At 41.5% G+C, this 14903-nt stretch overlaps 1 protein-coding gene across 1 annotated transcript; it reads right to left on the bottom strand.

Annotated features, from left to right (window-relative positions):
* Positions 1 to 235: 235 nt before the first annotated feature.
* On the bottom strand, positions 236 to 14380 carry wdr43 (WD repeat domain 43). The gene is made up of 18 exons (XM_078277449.1): positions 14132 to 14380; positions 13077 to 13211; positions 12637 to 12758; positions 10647 to 10767; positions 10282 to 10400; positions 10045 to 10147; positions 9784 to 9848; positions 8684 to 8843; positions 7790 to 7876; positions 7505 to 7630; positions 6799 to 6948; positions 6363 to 6449; positions 6148 to 6179; positions 5943 to 6006; positions 4044 to 4157; positions 3424 to 3493; positions 1487 to 1545; positions 236 to 1297 (listed from the first exon to the last, which is right to left on the bottom strand). Exons 1-18 carry the CDS (start codon positions 14336 to 14338, stop codon positions 1154 to 1156), a joined length of 1965 nt encoding a protein of 654 aa, XP_078133575.1. The 5' UTR covers positions 14339 to 14380; the 3' UTR covers positions 236 to 1153.
* Positions 14381 to 14903: the final 523 nt, after the last annotated feature.

A 14903-nucleotide genomic window follows, 5' to 3' on the forward strand; every position in this document is an offset into this window, starting at 1 on the left:
ATGCCCAACCCCAATTACAATACGTTGCTATGCTATGTTTTTTTTTTTTTTTTTAAATGTAGTAATGTATATACCTCCTTGTAATATCTTAATATATCTTGTAATATCATATGTTGTTGACCCAAACGTATTAGCTTCTCGTTGTCCAGATAACCCATATTGTTCCACGGACTTTTAACTTCTCACCCCCCCCCCCCACTGCTCTCCTACCCACAATCCCATCAGACACAACCAGCCATTTTGAAAACCCATTTATTCACATTTTCTTTTTCTCAGTTGCCCCTGTGACTATGGGTTCAAGGCAGTGGACATCAGGGCATGCCCAGAAACTAAACGCACAAAAATAAGACCGTTAAAACAAGAGGGCTGCAACAAATCTGGAAATAAAAAAAACAGCATTCAGGAGACTTTACAGAAGTTCATTTAATCCCAAGCATTTCTGGGGGATAGCTGTAGAGGGAAGAGCTCATACAAACACTTCACTGTACATACAGATTTACATTGTGTGGGGACATGATGCATGGTCTTGCCTGACAAGCCCACCTCTGGATCGGGCAGTATTCTGTGCAACCATGAGCTGGGGGCGCTGCATCCCAACTCCACTCCTGCATTGGGTTGCATCCGTGGGCTCCAATGAACAAGGCGTGTTTCAGATGGCCTACAGAGTTGTCTTAGAATAAACCGATCAGACAGAGTGCCGTCTCATCTACTGTTAAGCTGTTAATACAATATACTCTAATACTATTAATTACATAACATAAAATTTGGAATGCAGATTGCAGTGTAGGCAAACTGGAACACCACCAAATAATATTTTCAGTCATTTTCAATGCAAGCTCATCAGGTTATAGAGCTGGGATGCAGACTGAACTGACAGCAGAAGGGGAAGAAAGTTTTTCCTTACTCCCCAAAACGCTGCATCTGTTCCTCAAGGAGGGGGGGAGAGAAGACAGGGAGCATGACATCACCAGCCCTGTGGCTGAACTGTGTTGTGGCGAAGCAGGGGGCCAAGCTGCCCACATTTCAACATCATGTGTCCCTTGATTTTGTAAAACCATACTTTAAAATTAAATCAAAAAGCATGAAAATAAAATGAAAGTATATATAACTCTTTCAGGTCCATTTTATGATTAGCATTTGTCTTCATTCGTTCTCACTCCTCTTCGCTCTCGTTTCCGTGCTCCATGTCCTCCTCTCCGTTTGCTTTGTAATCTGTTTTGCTGTCTGGATCATCATTTTCCTCATCTGCTGGTTCCTCTTTGTCTTCTTCCATCACCTCCTCCTCCTCCTCCCAGTTCTAAAAAGAACAACAACAACAAAAAAGCACTCATCACAAAAATGGACAGTTTGCAGTTTGTGAACATGCACTACTTTACAATGGGAACATTACTGGTTGACCTCTTCCAACTGCTCTAAGGTTAGTTTTAATTTCTTTGAGCAGACACTGTGCAAGATCTGCCTGACTGGCCAGTTTTTCATAACTTACAGAGTCGTCATCATCAGGAAGACCTTCGTCGCCAGAGGCCTCATCTTCATCAGATGATTCTGAGGGCACACGGAAAACAAATCCATTAGCAGATACTGCAAAAATGTTTCCACTACATCAATGCTGGTACAACCCCTCCCACACGAGGGAAACGGAGGAAAAAGTGAAAGGAAAAAGCTTGCCATGCTTTCACTTGTGTATAAATATAATGGAGACAGCAGATATTTACATTTTAATACCATAGCGGGACCGTTTGGTTGCAACAATACGCTTCTCTGCGGAGCAGGAGGGAGGAACGTCAATATGATTAGCTGAGGCTATCTGCCCCGTTAGGTCAGCCAGGAATCATCTGCAGCAAACAGTGACCGGCAGCCTTTGATACAGACATTACTAAATATTCTACTATTGTATGTCATAACTGTAAATATGCGTGTATGCCGTACAACAGGAAAATTAGGCAGAGGTAGTCATTATTACAAAGACTTAAGAATTACATTGTAAAAAGGAGGAACATGTCTTTTTTGGTATTCCAAATAGCCTCAGGAGAGGACATTGTTTATTCCTCGGCCACAATTAGAAATGAAATGATGCAGGCTAATTGATGTTAAAATGGGCATTTTACCAACAATAGTTATTAGGTTTGCACACATTTCCACTGAAAACTAAGTGCCAGTCATAAAGTAGAGGTGAAACAGGTCAACTTGAGAGCCCATTACCTTTTTTGTAACCCATCAATTCAATGAGTGACATCATTTGGAGTCGGGATCAAAAAATAAACATGCTGCATGTTGTGAAAAAGCAGTTTTTCTATAACATGTACAATTTTTGTATCTGGCAGCAGAGTTATCTGCATCACCCCTGGGTGACTTGTACATCTATTCCTGTGTTGTGAGACGTTTCTGCAGCTACTCTAATTGCACCAGCTCATGCTACAGAATGGTTGATTAATGTAGAATTAATGTTACCTGTAAAGGAAACAACCAGTACAATTAGGGAGCACAACAATTGTTTGCAACTGAAACCTCAATTAATCCCACCCATTTCAACTGTACATGCTGTCCACACAACCTGAGCACACTGATTCAATAACTAGTCTGACACAACTCTGAAACAAACTCAAGTATCCGGTCAGATTCCCATGGTGGACCCATAATAAGCCCAGTGCACAGCAGCGTCCACTAACAGCCTCCTGTTTATCAGCTCCCTTTACGAACTTATTTTTTTTTTTTAAACAAACCTTCACATCCTGGACCTCTGACAGGGGTATTGGAACTCAAAGCAAAGCTTAATTATTTCATGAAAGCCAATTTTCGACATGGTTCAATAAAGCATCTTATACAGTACGGTAATGAGAAATGAGAGTGAACAAAACGGGGCCTTGTTGTGCCGCTCCAAGGGGAGGATCTGAAAGCTGCCGGTCAGGTTGCCAGGCAACAGGAGACATGTTTGCGTGTGGTGCATCGCCAAGAGCAGCTGCATGGTGGGCAACATTGGCTCCATAAATCTTAACCTATTCAGTGCAGTCTTCATAAAGAGTTTGGAATGACTTAAGGTGAATTGACAAGATAATGAATGCCAGTCAAAATAATCAGAAACCATTAGTCTGGCAGGGCAGAGATTTTAAGAGCATCAGTGTGAACTGTTGCACTGCAGTGGCTTTAAGGAGTCACTCCAGTCAATCACGCAACGGAAATGTACAACTGATGAGTTAGAGACCCAAATAAGATAATCTTTTTATGTCAGTCAGCTGCAACTCACTGCTCACCAGACTGAAACATCACTGGGACCGGTAGATTGACCAAGGCTGTGATTATACATGATTTGAAGGGGCCTGCGAAATTGGGATTCTACCAAGTAAGAATGTTTTAAAGAATAAGGGGAGCTGGGAAACATAAGACTGAACATAAAGAGGGACAACAAGAAGAACAAACACTTACCTTCTTCATACACCAGCTTAGCTGTGTGGTCAACATCTGTAACTGTGTTGCTGCTGTCACTTGTCGCCACCTAGTGGTAAAAGGCAAGAAGGGTACTGTTTTTATCCACAGGTCACTTTTGAATTAAATGCATCTTAACATAAGGGCATAGATTTCTAAATTAAATACCTAATTTACGTGTTATCAGATCGGCCCATAGACTCGTGTACTCTCCAATACCAGCATTTTAGGCAGTATCGGAGGCATTTCTGATACAACTCTAGAATGTAAACGGAACATAACTGTACTGGGGAACGGTGTAGGCCTTTACCACAATCTAGCAAACATTGTTTTGATAGTCCTGATCTGAGTGCCGCAAATGCAGCAATCCTCTCAACACAGATGATGTTTTGGAACTGGTTCAGTCAAGTTTCAAATTCAAACAGTGAGCTGAGAGGGCATATAGCACTTTGAGGGTGCTATTGGGCCCTACATCATCATCAAGTAGAAGCTCTAAGCCATCCCTACCTCCCAATTCGTACCTATAACATTAGAGTCCAGTCATTTTAAAAAAAACAAAAAAAAAAACAACATCTAGAGTCAAAGATACTGTGCTTATTTCTGTACATGGTGTCACCTACCTGTGTCATTAGGAGATACAGCTTTCCATGCAGCTTTGTTAGCTTGTGGAACATCTTCACTCTGCTCTCAATCATGTGATAAAGCACTCCCAGCTGGGTAACCAGGTCAGGCAGCTGTTGGGATACACAGATTAATCAGTTGGAGGTAAAAACATTTCAGCAGCAGAAAACACACCAACAAGATCGCATTCAATGTCATCAATGAGGCAGGCCACTGCCAAGGTCTCACCTCCCTCATTAACTATTGCTTTCCCATAATGGATACATCAGGCTAGCCAGTAGACTTTAACTCACATTTATATATTGTAAGTGGAAGACAATAGTTTAAGTGAAAACCAAACAATTATGGTTTTCTTTTGTTAAGATCAACCTGAACAGTAAATTGGCCATTATCCCCTGACCTGCGAGGTCATACTAAGTCATTTGAAAACAAAATGTTATGTGCTATGGTAAAGGTCACAGGGACCCCAAAAATCAATACGTTTTCTCATCTTTTGCCATCGATGTGTATTCAGCTGCTGTTTAGGGAGATATTTTGCTTGTAGTCAAACAAAACGGACAGAGGGTCAGAAGCAATCGCATTATCTCTGCTGTGTGTTGGCGGTAAGGGCTGTAGATCTAAATAAGATAAATAGGAATGTAGGAGGAAATATGCACAGAAGGATGCCATGCATTTGTTTATATGCTTGTGTTATTAGGTGCTTTCCGACCGGATAGTACTTGTACTTTTTAGAGGAAAAGTACACTTCTAAGCAGTTCTAAGAACTACTCTCCCCCAAAATCTTTTTTTTCCCCGTTTGCATTCCCACTGGCCAAGTGGCCATAGGGACTGGTAGGAGGGGTAAGGGAGTGACGCAAGCACGGCAACGGTCATTATAGCATCGTCACTAGACCTTAGCGCCACATACAACAACAAAGCAGCATGGAGGAGGCCGTACATGGCCAGCAGTACCTGCACCTCCACATCAGTCCACTTTTCCCGAGTTCCGCATTCCGTCCATTCTCGTAGTAATTCACATAATGTTTTGCTCAACACAGACGGGGCTTTATCATACTCAGAACAGACCACGCCTCTGCCTGCTGCGGACGTGTGTGTGTGTGTGTGTGTGTCAGCCGGCGAGCCGCAGGACATGCTTGTGGAGTTTAACTCTGAAAAGACCACAGGTTCCCGTTAATCTTATGATGGACATGTGTTGTGATATTTAAACAAACGAACAGTCAACAGCGAAATAAAAGCCTCTTATTTACGAGAGCGGTCTGAGAGACCTCCAGCTTACAGCGAGGTCTCTGAGCATGACTGGCCGAGCGACAAGCTAGAGGCCGGGGCAGGCGCCTGCTGGCTGTCGCCTCACTTCATGGAGCTTCTCAACTCCAAAAACTTTGAAGCAAATTGTCAATTCGGCATCAATTTTCGCAAGACTGCCTATATTCGAAATCTAAACAGTTAATTTCTCGCCTAAAACGTTGTCAGAAGTGAATTTAATGATGAATAAGATGGTGAAAATTGTTAAAAATGTCCCGTTGTTGGTTGTTGCTCTGCCTGCAAGTTCCGAGTTGGCAGTGGGAGTGACTTATAAGTTCGACCAATCAAGTACACCTAGGAAAAGGCCAAAGGCCCTGCTCGGAAGTAGGAGCTAAAAAAGTACGCTACTGCGGCCAGAGGAACTTAAAAATCCCCAAATATTTCCTGTCAAAACACGACGAAAAAAAGTGTTCTAGGAACGTTTAGTTCTAAGAACTGCAAAAATCCCTCCGGTCGGAAAGCCCCCATTTAAGCCTTAAGTGTGCGTCTGAACACAAGGCATTAGAGTACAAGTCAAACAAGCAGCAACAAACTGGAGTGTGGTGGCTTCATATGAGCAGTACAGGCAGAATGTGATGTTGGTGAAGTGGACTCACCGATGCCAGGTATGATGTGTGGTGCATGAGCACAGCCTTGAGCCACCGTACCATTAAAACTGCCCTGCAGGAAGGAAGGAATAAATATGCTGTCAAGTGGGAACCAGAACTGCCCGATTTTGTTTGTGTGTGTATATATCTTTAACGTGTATGTCAACTGAAGCCAACTAAATGCCTGCAGTTGATCTGTCAAACGTCGACTTACGTAAAAGGGTGCCCCTGGAGTCTATTTGTGATCTAGGGGAAAGGAGACAAAGGGCAGATTAAAAACTGCATTAAATCATCGGACAGAGTTAAACCAACTTCACTTTGAAATCTTGACAGTGACAGATGATTTGGGCAGGTTACAAAAGAATAAACTCTTGACTTGTCACATAGGAATATGCAGTGCATTGAACACTGCACATAAAATTGACTCACCTCTTCCACCAAAGGTAAAACAGCAGGGAGGGGTAACCGAGCAACCGTTTTCTTTATTACCATCTCTTTACGAGTCTGAAAAACTTTCTGTGGGAGAGAAAGGGGGAAAAAATAAATTATTAAGATTTGACAAATTTAAAGTAGAAGCTCATGTGAGATGAGCTGAAAATCCACGACATTCAGGTCAACTTCCGCAATAGTAAAAGCTTTTTAAAAGTTTAAGCTAATGAAAGCCCCAACAGGTTATGAAAGATGTCTTGGGGATTGAGTTTAAATCACCACCCAAATCAATCTAACTTTGGCTGGTAGTGCGTCTTCATAACCTTCTGAATGGTTAATCAGCTGAATGTCTGAGCAAAACAAAATTTTCTTTGGTTTTTCATATATCAAACTGAATGTTTTATTTCAGAGCTCAGACTCTGGGAGAAACACTTACATTTAGGATGTTGGCATCGTTGCTCTCCAGGCCCTGCACCAGCAGAACTGCAAAATTATCTGTTTGTAAAGAGGCCGTCCCTTTAGGAGCCCCCTTCTCGGTGGAGACTGTAGAGAGATCGATTTCACCGAGTCGCTCCGCTATTGACATCTACAGGAGAACAGAGTTAGTTTAGGTAAACAGGAATTGGCGGATATCTGTTCACACACTAAATGTATCCATCTTACCCAGGTTTAATACCAATACATCACAGAAAACTAGTCACAAAGCATAATATAATATAACACTATGCTCAACATGTTCTTATACTTGAATAAGTCAGATTGTATTCTGTATAACTAGAATATTTAGAATGTGTTGTGCATTTCATTTCAGGTTTTCGCCAGTACAATAAACTTTCTCAAATAAATGAATAAATTAAGTAAATGAATGAAGAAGTCTCCAACTACTGCAAAATGAAACAAGTGAACTGATGCAGGCATATATTGTCACCAAGCACACTGCTCTTACAGTTAGTGTCTTTCTGACCAACTGTCTACTAAGAACATCTACTGACTTATGATTGTTGTGCGACTAATACCTGCACCAACACTGTGGTGCAAACATATTGTGTTCATTAGGTTTTTTTGGAGCCAATTCCATCAAGGTGAGAAACAAAGATGCAGTGAGCCATTGTTTGGTGCATCATCATGAACACTGAACCCACCTCTTTGGTGTCTGTGTCTTTTTTCCTCTTCTCTGATCCCTGTGAGGTTCCCTTGACTGGGGCTTGGTGACCAGGAAGCCCTGGGACCAAGATTCTGCTCTTGGCGTTGACAATAGGGGTTTTGACCTGGAACGCAACAAAATCTCAGGTTCTCATCTTCAGTCAGTTATAGCCTAAATGTATCTACAGTGCCCCTTGGATTAGCAAAAAGACCATATAGAGTCTGGAGAACATGCACAGGCTAAATCGGGCTTCTTGACTCATATTACAAGACTTGAGGGTTACCTTGGAAACGCTGGTCTCCATGGAAAGGGACAAGCTGGTCTGAACATCCCGGGTCAAACAGACATGTCTCTCTGCTGTGTTGATCTCCTGTACAGATACGAGGAAGGAGCATGGCAGATAAATCAAGAGTTTGGCGAACACAGGTTTTTAAAAGGCTGATAATAATGCCAACATTATATCTCAGCTGATGAACATCTTCAAATTGAACAATTCAAGAATCGGAAATGTGTTGTCTTTAGGCGAAAAACTGAAAAGAGTCCAAACTAGATCCAACAGCTGATACATTAGAGATTTATCATTATGTGTGCTAGTATTGATGTATTATTATCTAACATGAGGAATACAAGTCAACATCATATGCTTCTGACTTCCTGGAAAAAGTAGGATGTTTGTTGTCCTGTTGCTTATATAGCATAAGGACAGACATCAGGATAATGAACTCTTCTATAAAGGATATATGGAGAAGAAGCACTATCATACAAGCTGTACAAAACAGCTATTCAAGCAAATCGTTATATTGGTTTATCCAAGTGGTGAAATTAGAGCTGTGCAATTAATCAAATTCTGAGCTACTAACCATCTATCACAACATCATTTCGCACATATATTTTGCAAGTAAACGTATTGTCTTGTGTACTGAAGGGGAATTCAAAAAGTTCCACGGTACAAGTATTAAGGGAAATTTGACAGTTGAAGGTGTTTTCACGGTTGATTTGTTTAACGTTTGACTGTTTTTGTTAAGTTCAATAAATGCAATATCTTTCCAAAAGTCAATGAGTAATCAAGTTAATCATGATTTCAATATTTACCAAAAATAATTGTGATTATGATTTCTCCATAATCGTGCAGCCCTAAGTGAAAAACATGCATTTTCGCAGTAGCCTGTGTACTTACTACTTTCTCCATCACAGGCTGTAGGTGGTTGCCGTAGGCCAGCAGCACAGACTGTGTATCGGCTCTGAGGGCAGCAGCCAGCAGTGGGATCGGTGCTGGGGAGTCCTTTGTGTCTGACATCTGCACCGTACACAAGGGTGAAAACGGCTTCTTACAGGGCCTGTGGGGACAGACCATAAACACGGCTAGTATACAACATTGATTAAAATGTGTAAGATGAGATTTATTATTCAACACAAATTTGATCCGTGTCAGCTGTTGGCAGTGCAAAGTTCCTATCAGCCAGTAGGGGGCAAACACACCAAATGTGAACAAGCAATCAAATATAAAAATTACTTTCAGCCTCCATGGGAATACTCTGCATCTAAAAATACACCTGTTTTAACAGAGCAATTGAGTGCAACAACAGAGCAACCCACCCTTTAAGTGTAAAGGCTGGCTTTGTTTAAAGGCCCAGACACACCAACCATATGACCCTCGGCAGAAAAGACAGTTGGACTGATCAGTCTCCCCGAGTTGGTCAAAAAAGTGCCTCGGAACACACCGAAGAGACGAGACGCAATACGTCTCCATAACAGCAGATGGCGCTAATCTGTATCGTCGCCCAAAAATGAAAAACGGCAGCTGATTGGATGACCGCATCACGTGGGTCTGGTTTCTCCAGAAATTAAAAAGAGACTATCACGGCGGCTTGTTCAGAATACGATCTCATATTTTACTAAAATAGGGGTTAGCACTCTACTAATCAGATGGGTCATTTGAGTCTGACTGCTGGCAGTGCCCGCCCCGCCAATTATACATGTCAAATCGGCCAAAATGAAGGACGATGGCCCCTCGGATGGACGACGGCACGGAACACACCGAACAGACTCGAGTCACTGACCTCGCCAGACTGTCTTGACGGTTATTGGCTCGGTGTGTAGTAGGCTTAAATCAAACGTTTGGTTTTAGGTATAGACACTCAGAAGAGAGAACAATTGAACTATGAGTGAAATACAAAATGTCTTTTAAACAAGACAAAGTAATTGCTTATCCTAAGTGCTTCAAACTGTTATCTTACACTGCCATATGTTGCATAGTACAGTGTTTTAAGGGCTTACCCATTTAAAAAGTGCTCAAAGAGATGCAGCTGCCCATCCTTACACACCACTGCCAGCCTCACCGCCTGTGTAAAACAAATAACACAAAACGTTTGCATACTGTAAATAGGTTACATAAAACAAATATGTCTGTATAGCTCCAACATTATTCCACACTTCAGCAGGGCTTATGCTCTCTCCAAGTAAATGTTATCGTTAAACTCCAAGTATACATTAAGACGTCTGCCAAATTAAATTATTCAGACTTTGGTCCACTCTGACCTCTTCCTTGCTGTTGGACGTGACAAGGTCGATGTGTTTTGGCTCGTCCGTCAGTGTGAAGGACACCACTGAATTCTTGTCCTTTCCATCTTCTCGTACTTGCCTGCAGTGAGACAACTTCATGTCAGCTACATAAAAATAAGCATAGCAATCAAAGCCAAATATTGAAAATGAGGTCTAACGACACAGCATCACTAACAACTGGAAACGGGCTCTGGCTTTTACATGTGCACTCACCAAACACTGAGCAGTCGTTCATGTGCAGCACCAGACAGGAAATAAAGACCATTGCTGTCAGGAGGTCGAGTGGTGGCAAAGCGCAGGGTCGTCACAGCTGTGGAATGGCCTGTGAACTTCTGCAGAGGGAGTAATGACAAAGAGGACAGTTGAATCATGTCTGCTGAAAACGTAAGACCCATGTGTGACTGGTTCATAACCCTCATTGTTTTTCTTCAACTAAACTGGGATCAGACATTTTCACTTGCATATATTCTGTCAGAGTGTGATTCTAGCATATTTACATGAATAGCCAGAAAAGTTTACCCTGGCCTAATAAATAAACAAATATGAATATAAATCAGCTGTTTCAACAAGATACTTACCCTGTAAACTTCCTTGGTGTCCAGGTCCCACATCTTGATTATCTGACCAGCTGAGAGCAGCAGTTTGCCATCAGGGCTCACACACAAACTGGTCACAGCTGCACGGTCCGCCTTCCACTTACTAACGAGAGAAAGAGACAATGACAACTGTTGGTGCATGCATTTATGCATTTTGGGGAAGGTTTATCTTCTAACCGCATTTTTATGGGATACCGTTTCTTCTATTGTTGACATCATTCAACAGGATCAGGAGCATGAGAAACAGCAGCTTTGCTCTCCATTGTCTGATCCAAGTAGCACTTTGTTTATTGCCTTTTCCATCACAGCTTTTCACCTCTTTTTTACATTTAAGTGAAGAGCCTGACACTTCACAGCTACATTCAGCAGCATACTATTTACTAGTGCACTCCACCTGATAGCAGTAAGAAATGTACAACACTCACCAAACCATTTTGTGGGCCAGAAATGGGCTTTGGAGAGCATCAAGTGAGGATTAATGGTGACATCATGACTCATGATTGTACCCACTGACTGAGCCTCTACTAAACCGTAGAAAAAGTGTTCGATAAAATGCAGTGATGCAATATGGTAATATGGAATGATTATATAGGGTATTTCACACTGTTACTTAAGGTCTACTAATAAGGTATGTAACATTGGTTGGGCTGAAAATGGCCATAAAAATAGTCTCAGAAGTGAATTTAGTGATAAAATAGCAGATGAACAATAAATACAATTTCTGAGATCTGCACGACCTATTCAGAAGACTACCTGATCTCAGATCAGTGGTGTAGCCTATGTAAATGTTGGGGCGTGACAAAGATAGAGACCAGAGCCAAATAAGGTACAGCCAAAGAGTTGACGTCAACTATGAGCTTCGTTGAGATTTGCAGAGGAAAGGGATGTCAATGTCCTATTTACCCACCAAACTGTTGTTATTCAACTATGACAAGGTAAAATCGGTTTTGCATTCCATCACCCCTTTAAAAGTAACATTTGTACTACGTTTGAGAGAGGTACTCTTTTGGGGCCAACTACAAACACTATTTGTTTGAGAGGCGATGGTTTGACAGCATGAAAGTAGCTGAAGGTTTACAGCAATACAGAGAATGAAAACAGATGGAGCATCAGTAGAAAAGTTGGTAGTTATTCAAAGCCATAAATACGTATGTTTTTTTTTTTTTTGTCAAACCAGATATCCCTGTGAGAAAGAATAGGTTAACTCAATCAATAACATATGAGAGGTCTACCACTTCCCGTTCTGAAAACTTTCGAAAACAGCTCCAGACAAACATCTCTCTCAACAGATATCATACACAGGTGTCTGTGAGTGGTAGAGTAGTTTAGAAACGTTACTCCACCATTACAGTGAGGGAGTTCGCCTTGGCTAATATGAAGAGCGCCTCCACTAATGTCGTGAGAAAATTATGAAATATTAGTTTTGAGGAAAACAAGTAGACCAAAAAAAAGACTTTTGTTTTCGTGGTTACAATGACAAAATGTCACCGGCAGCAGGTCAAGTCATCTGTCTTATTTGTGCTCCAGAGCACTTACATTTTGATCTTACCTAAGAACAAGTTGGAAGTACACAAGTTCTGATAGTTTCCCCAAATTGTGGGTACAAACAATTTAAGATCAAATCTGTACGTATGCACGTTTCATGCACGAGGCCCAATGTTCTTCTGAAGACTATCAGAGAACATCCTCAGAGTCTGAGACACTTACAGTGATTTAAAGTGTGATAAACTGAAAACGCACCACTAATTTGCCTTCGTCTGGCACTGTACTACAGACTGCAGCTTTCTCTGGATGTGATATGACATTTATCTTCATAAATATAACATCCCATTTAGATTTAAACCTCAACAATGTGACTCAATATATCAAATGTGTTTTGGTTTAATCAGTTCTGGACAGACGTCTCCTTCCCCAATCAGGAGGCACTCCCACATTATTTTAACATATTGTGTTTTGAAAACTAGATACTGACCTTCGTGCCTTGCCTGTCTGCAGGTCCCACTCTATAATGTTTGTATCATCTGACCCGCTGTATAATAAACTGTCTTCAGGGTGCCACTGGACACAATTCACTCCTCCACTATGGCCTCCATCCTGGCAGAGACAGAAAATGATAGTTAGCAATGGTAAACAAATTATGCCGTTATTCAAAACTGATTAACACAATACTAATCCTTTTTTATTTATTTTTTTAAATCACTGATAGAAGCATGTTTTTTTTTTGTTTTTTTACACACAAATTCATTTCCAGGTTACAGGTTTTGCACATGCCAAGATATCATTTTGGGAACTGTATGAAATAACCTTTCCGAGTCTAAAAAAAAATGTGTGGGTTGCGTCTTGCATTTTATTTCCCTTTTATATGATGTAGTATACAAGCCAGGATGTGAGTGTGTAAAGTCTCAGACTCACCAGGGTACAGTGCAGTGCTCCCTTTGCTGTACTGTAGATGAGCACACTGCCCGCTGCTGTGCCCATCGCCAACAGGTCTGCCTTCTCCTCCACCTGCCCTGCCTCCGATTTCCTCTTCTTCCTCTGAGGCCCCTCCTGAAACACAGCACATTGCTTATGTAAACCTACCTAAACATTATGCATAATAATACGAGTATGATACATGCTTGGTTCAGTTGGGAGGCTCTTTATTAGTATCACAGTAATACTACCTTTATAAAATCTCAGTCTATTACATCACTAACCAGTTTGCCATTATACACCAGCACATTGACAGCTAATAAGGCAAATGCTGTCTTTGACGGACTGCCACTAATTGATATTTTAAAAATTAGCTTGCTCAACAACGTCCTATTAATTAGTGGACGCTACTAATTGAAAATATAATGTACACAATAAACACATTTCATTAAAAAAAGCCTAATTACGATTCAATGTTTAAATTTGTCATAAACTAAACACATCGACTATTGCCAAAAGTTTTGCCAGTAACGTTAGATACACTAAGGTAAAACTTTTATAACTTCTCCACCCAGAGGTGTAATGGTGGCACACGCTTCTGAAGCTTTGGTGGGCTAATGCTAACTTAAATAACGTGTTTATTTGCATAACTAACTTTCTAAATAGAGTGAGAAATTATCGGTCGGGTTTATGTGGCTGCGATATGCATTCGCTAAAGTTAGTTCTCCCTGAAATACCAAATTAAGACATTATTCAAGTTTTCTATACTACCATGTGGGACTAACATGTGCGTCCTGCGCAGCTGCTGAAAGCTAGCTAGCTGCTAACGTGGCTTCCCTTCTAACCAAGCCTGTGTCGGATACATGAAAGAGTCAGCATTAACACATAGCCTACGGTTTCAAGCCTTCTTTGTCTTTTCTTTTTCTTTTTTAAAAAACAGTGACACTTTTCTGTTTTGTTATATGCACTTCTATATGAAACATCACAGAGAGCTTGCTCGGGCCTCACTAGCTACTGAAGCTAACAGCAGGGAATTCTAAAGCAGCCTCACGTACCTTGACTGTCCGACATGGTCCCCATGCTATGCAGATACAAGTGGCACTCAAATGGGCTGAAGGCACATATTCTTGTTGAAGTGTTTTACTATCTGTGTTCCAAATGCGAAGTCTGCCGTCCTGGGCACACAATGCTAAGTACTGTCGTGATTTTGGTGAAAAAACGCAGGGTAGCTGCAGCGTAGAGCTCCCAGCATCGGCCGCCATTTCTAAGCCGCTGCTTGCGTCTGCGTGCGTGGTTTACACAAACCAACCACGTGCGGACCTCTGAGGACATGCGCGTTAGCGCTTCAGGAGCACTGCCCTCCCATTGGCTGCTGCCAGAGACAACGAGCAGGTTTGACTCGCTGCCTTCAAGTCTCCTCGTAACAGCCATAGCAGCTTCTTCCTCGTATACGGCAGTTGACGTCCTCAACATTGCATTACTGCCTCAGTCCTTATCAAAATAACTATATATTATTATTCTTCATTCTTCCTAGCCACTTATTCAGTCCCTACCTAGCTACTTAAATGTTTTAGCATGTTTTTGCTCTGCCTCTTCATCCCTCCTTTGACAAAGTATTGAAACTGTGTACTGTAACTGTCTTTTTCTTATTGGTTGCTGCTACTTTATTTCCATTACTCAAAATAGGACAACTCGGATCCCTTTTTAATCATTCCCCAAACTGCTCACACCTGAGTTGCGTTCCCAATTTAGTCAAAGTAGGCTACTTTCTCCAATATGTCCCTTTTGCCTGTCTTTACTGTCCTCCATTATAATCATATGCTGAAC

Source organism: Sander vitreus, chromosome 20 (genome assembly GCF_031162955.1).
Source record: "Sander vitreus isolate 19-12246 chromosome 20, sanVit1, whole genome shotgun sequence".
Taxonomy (NCBI): domain Eukaryota; kingdom Metazoa; phylum Chordata; class Actinopteri; order Perciformes; family Percidae; genus Sander; species Sander vitreus.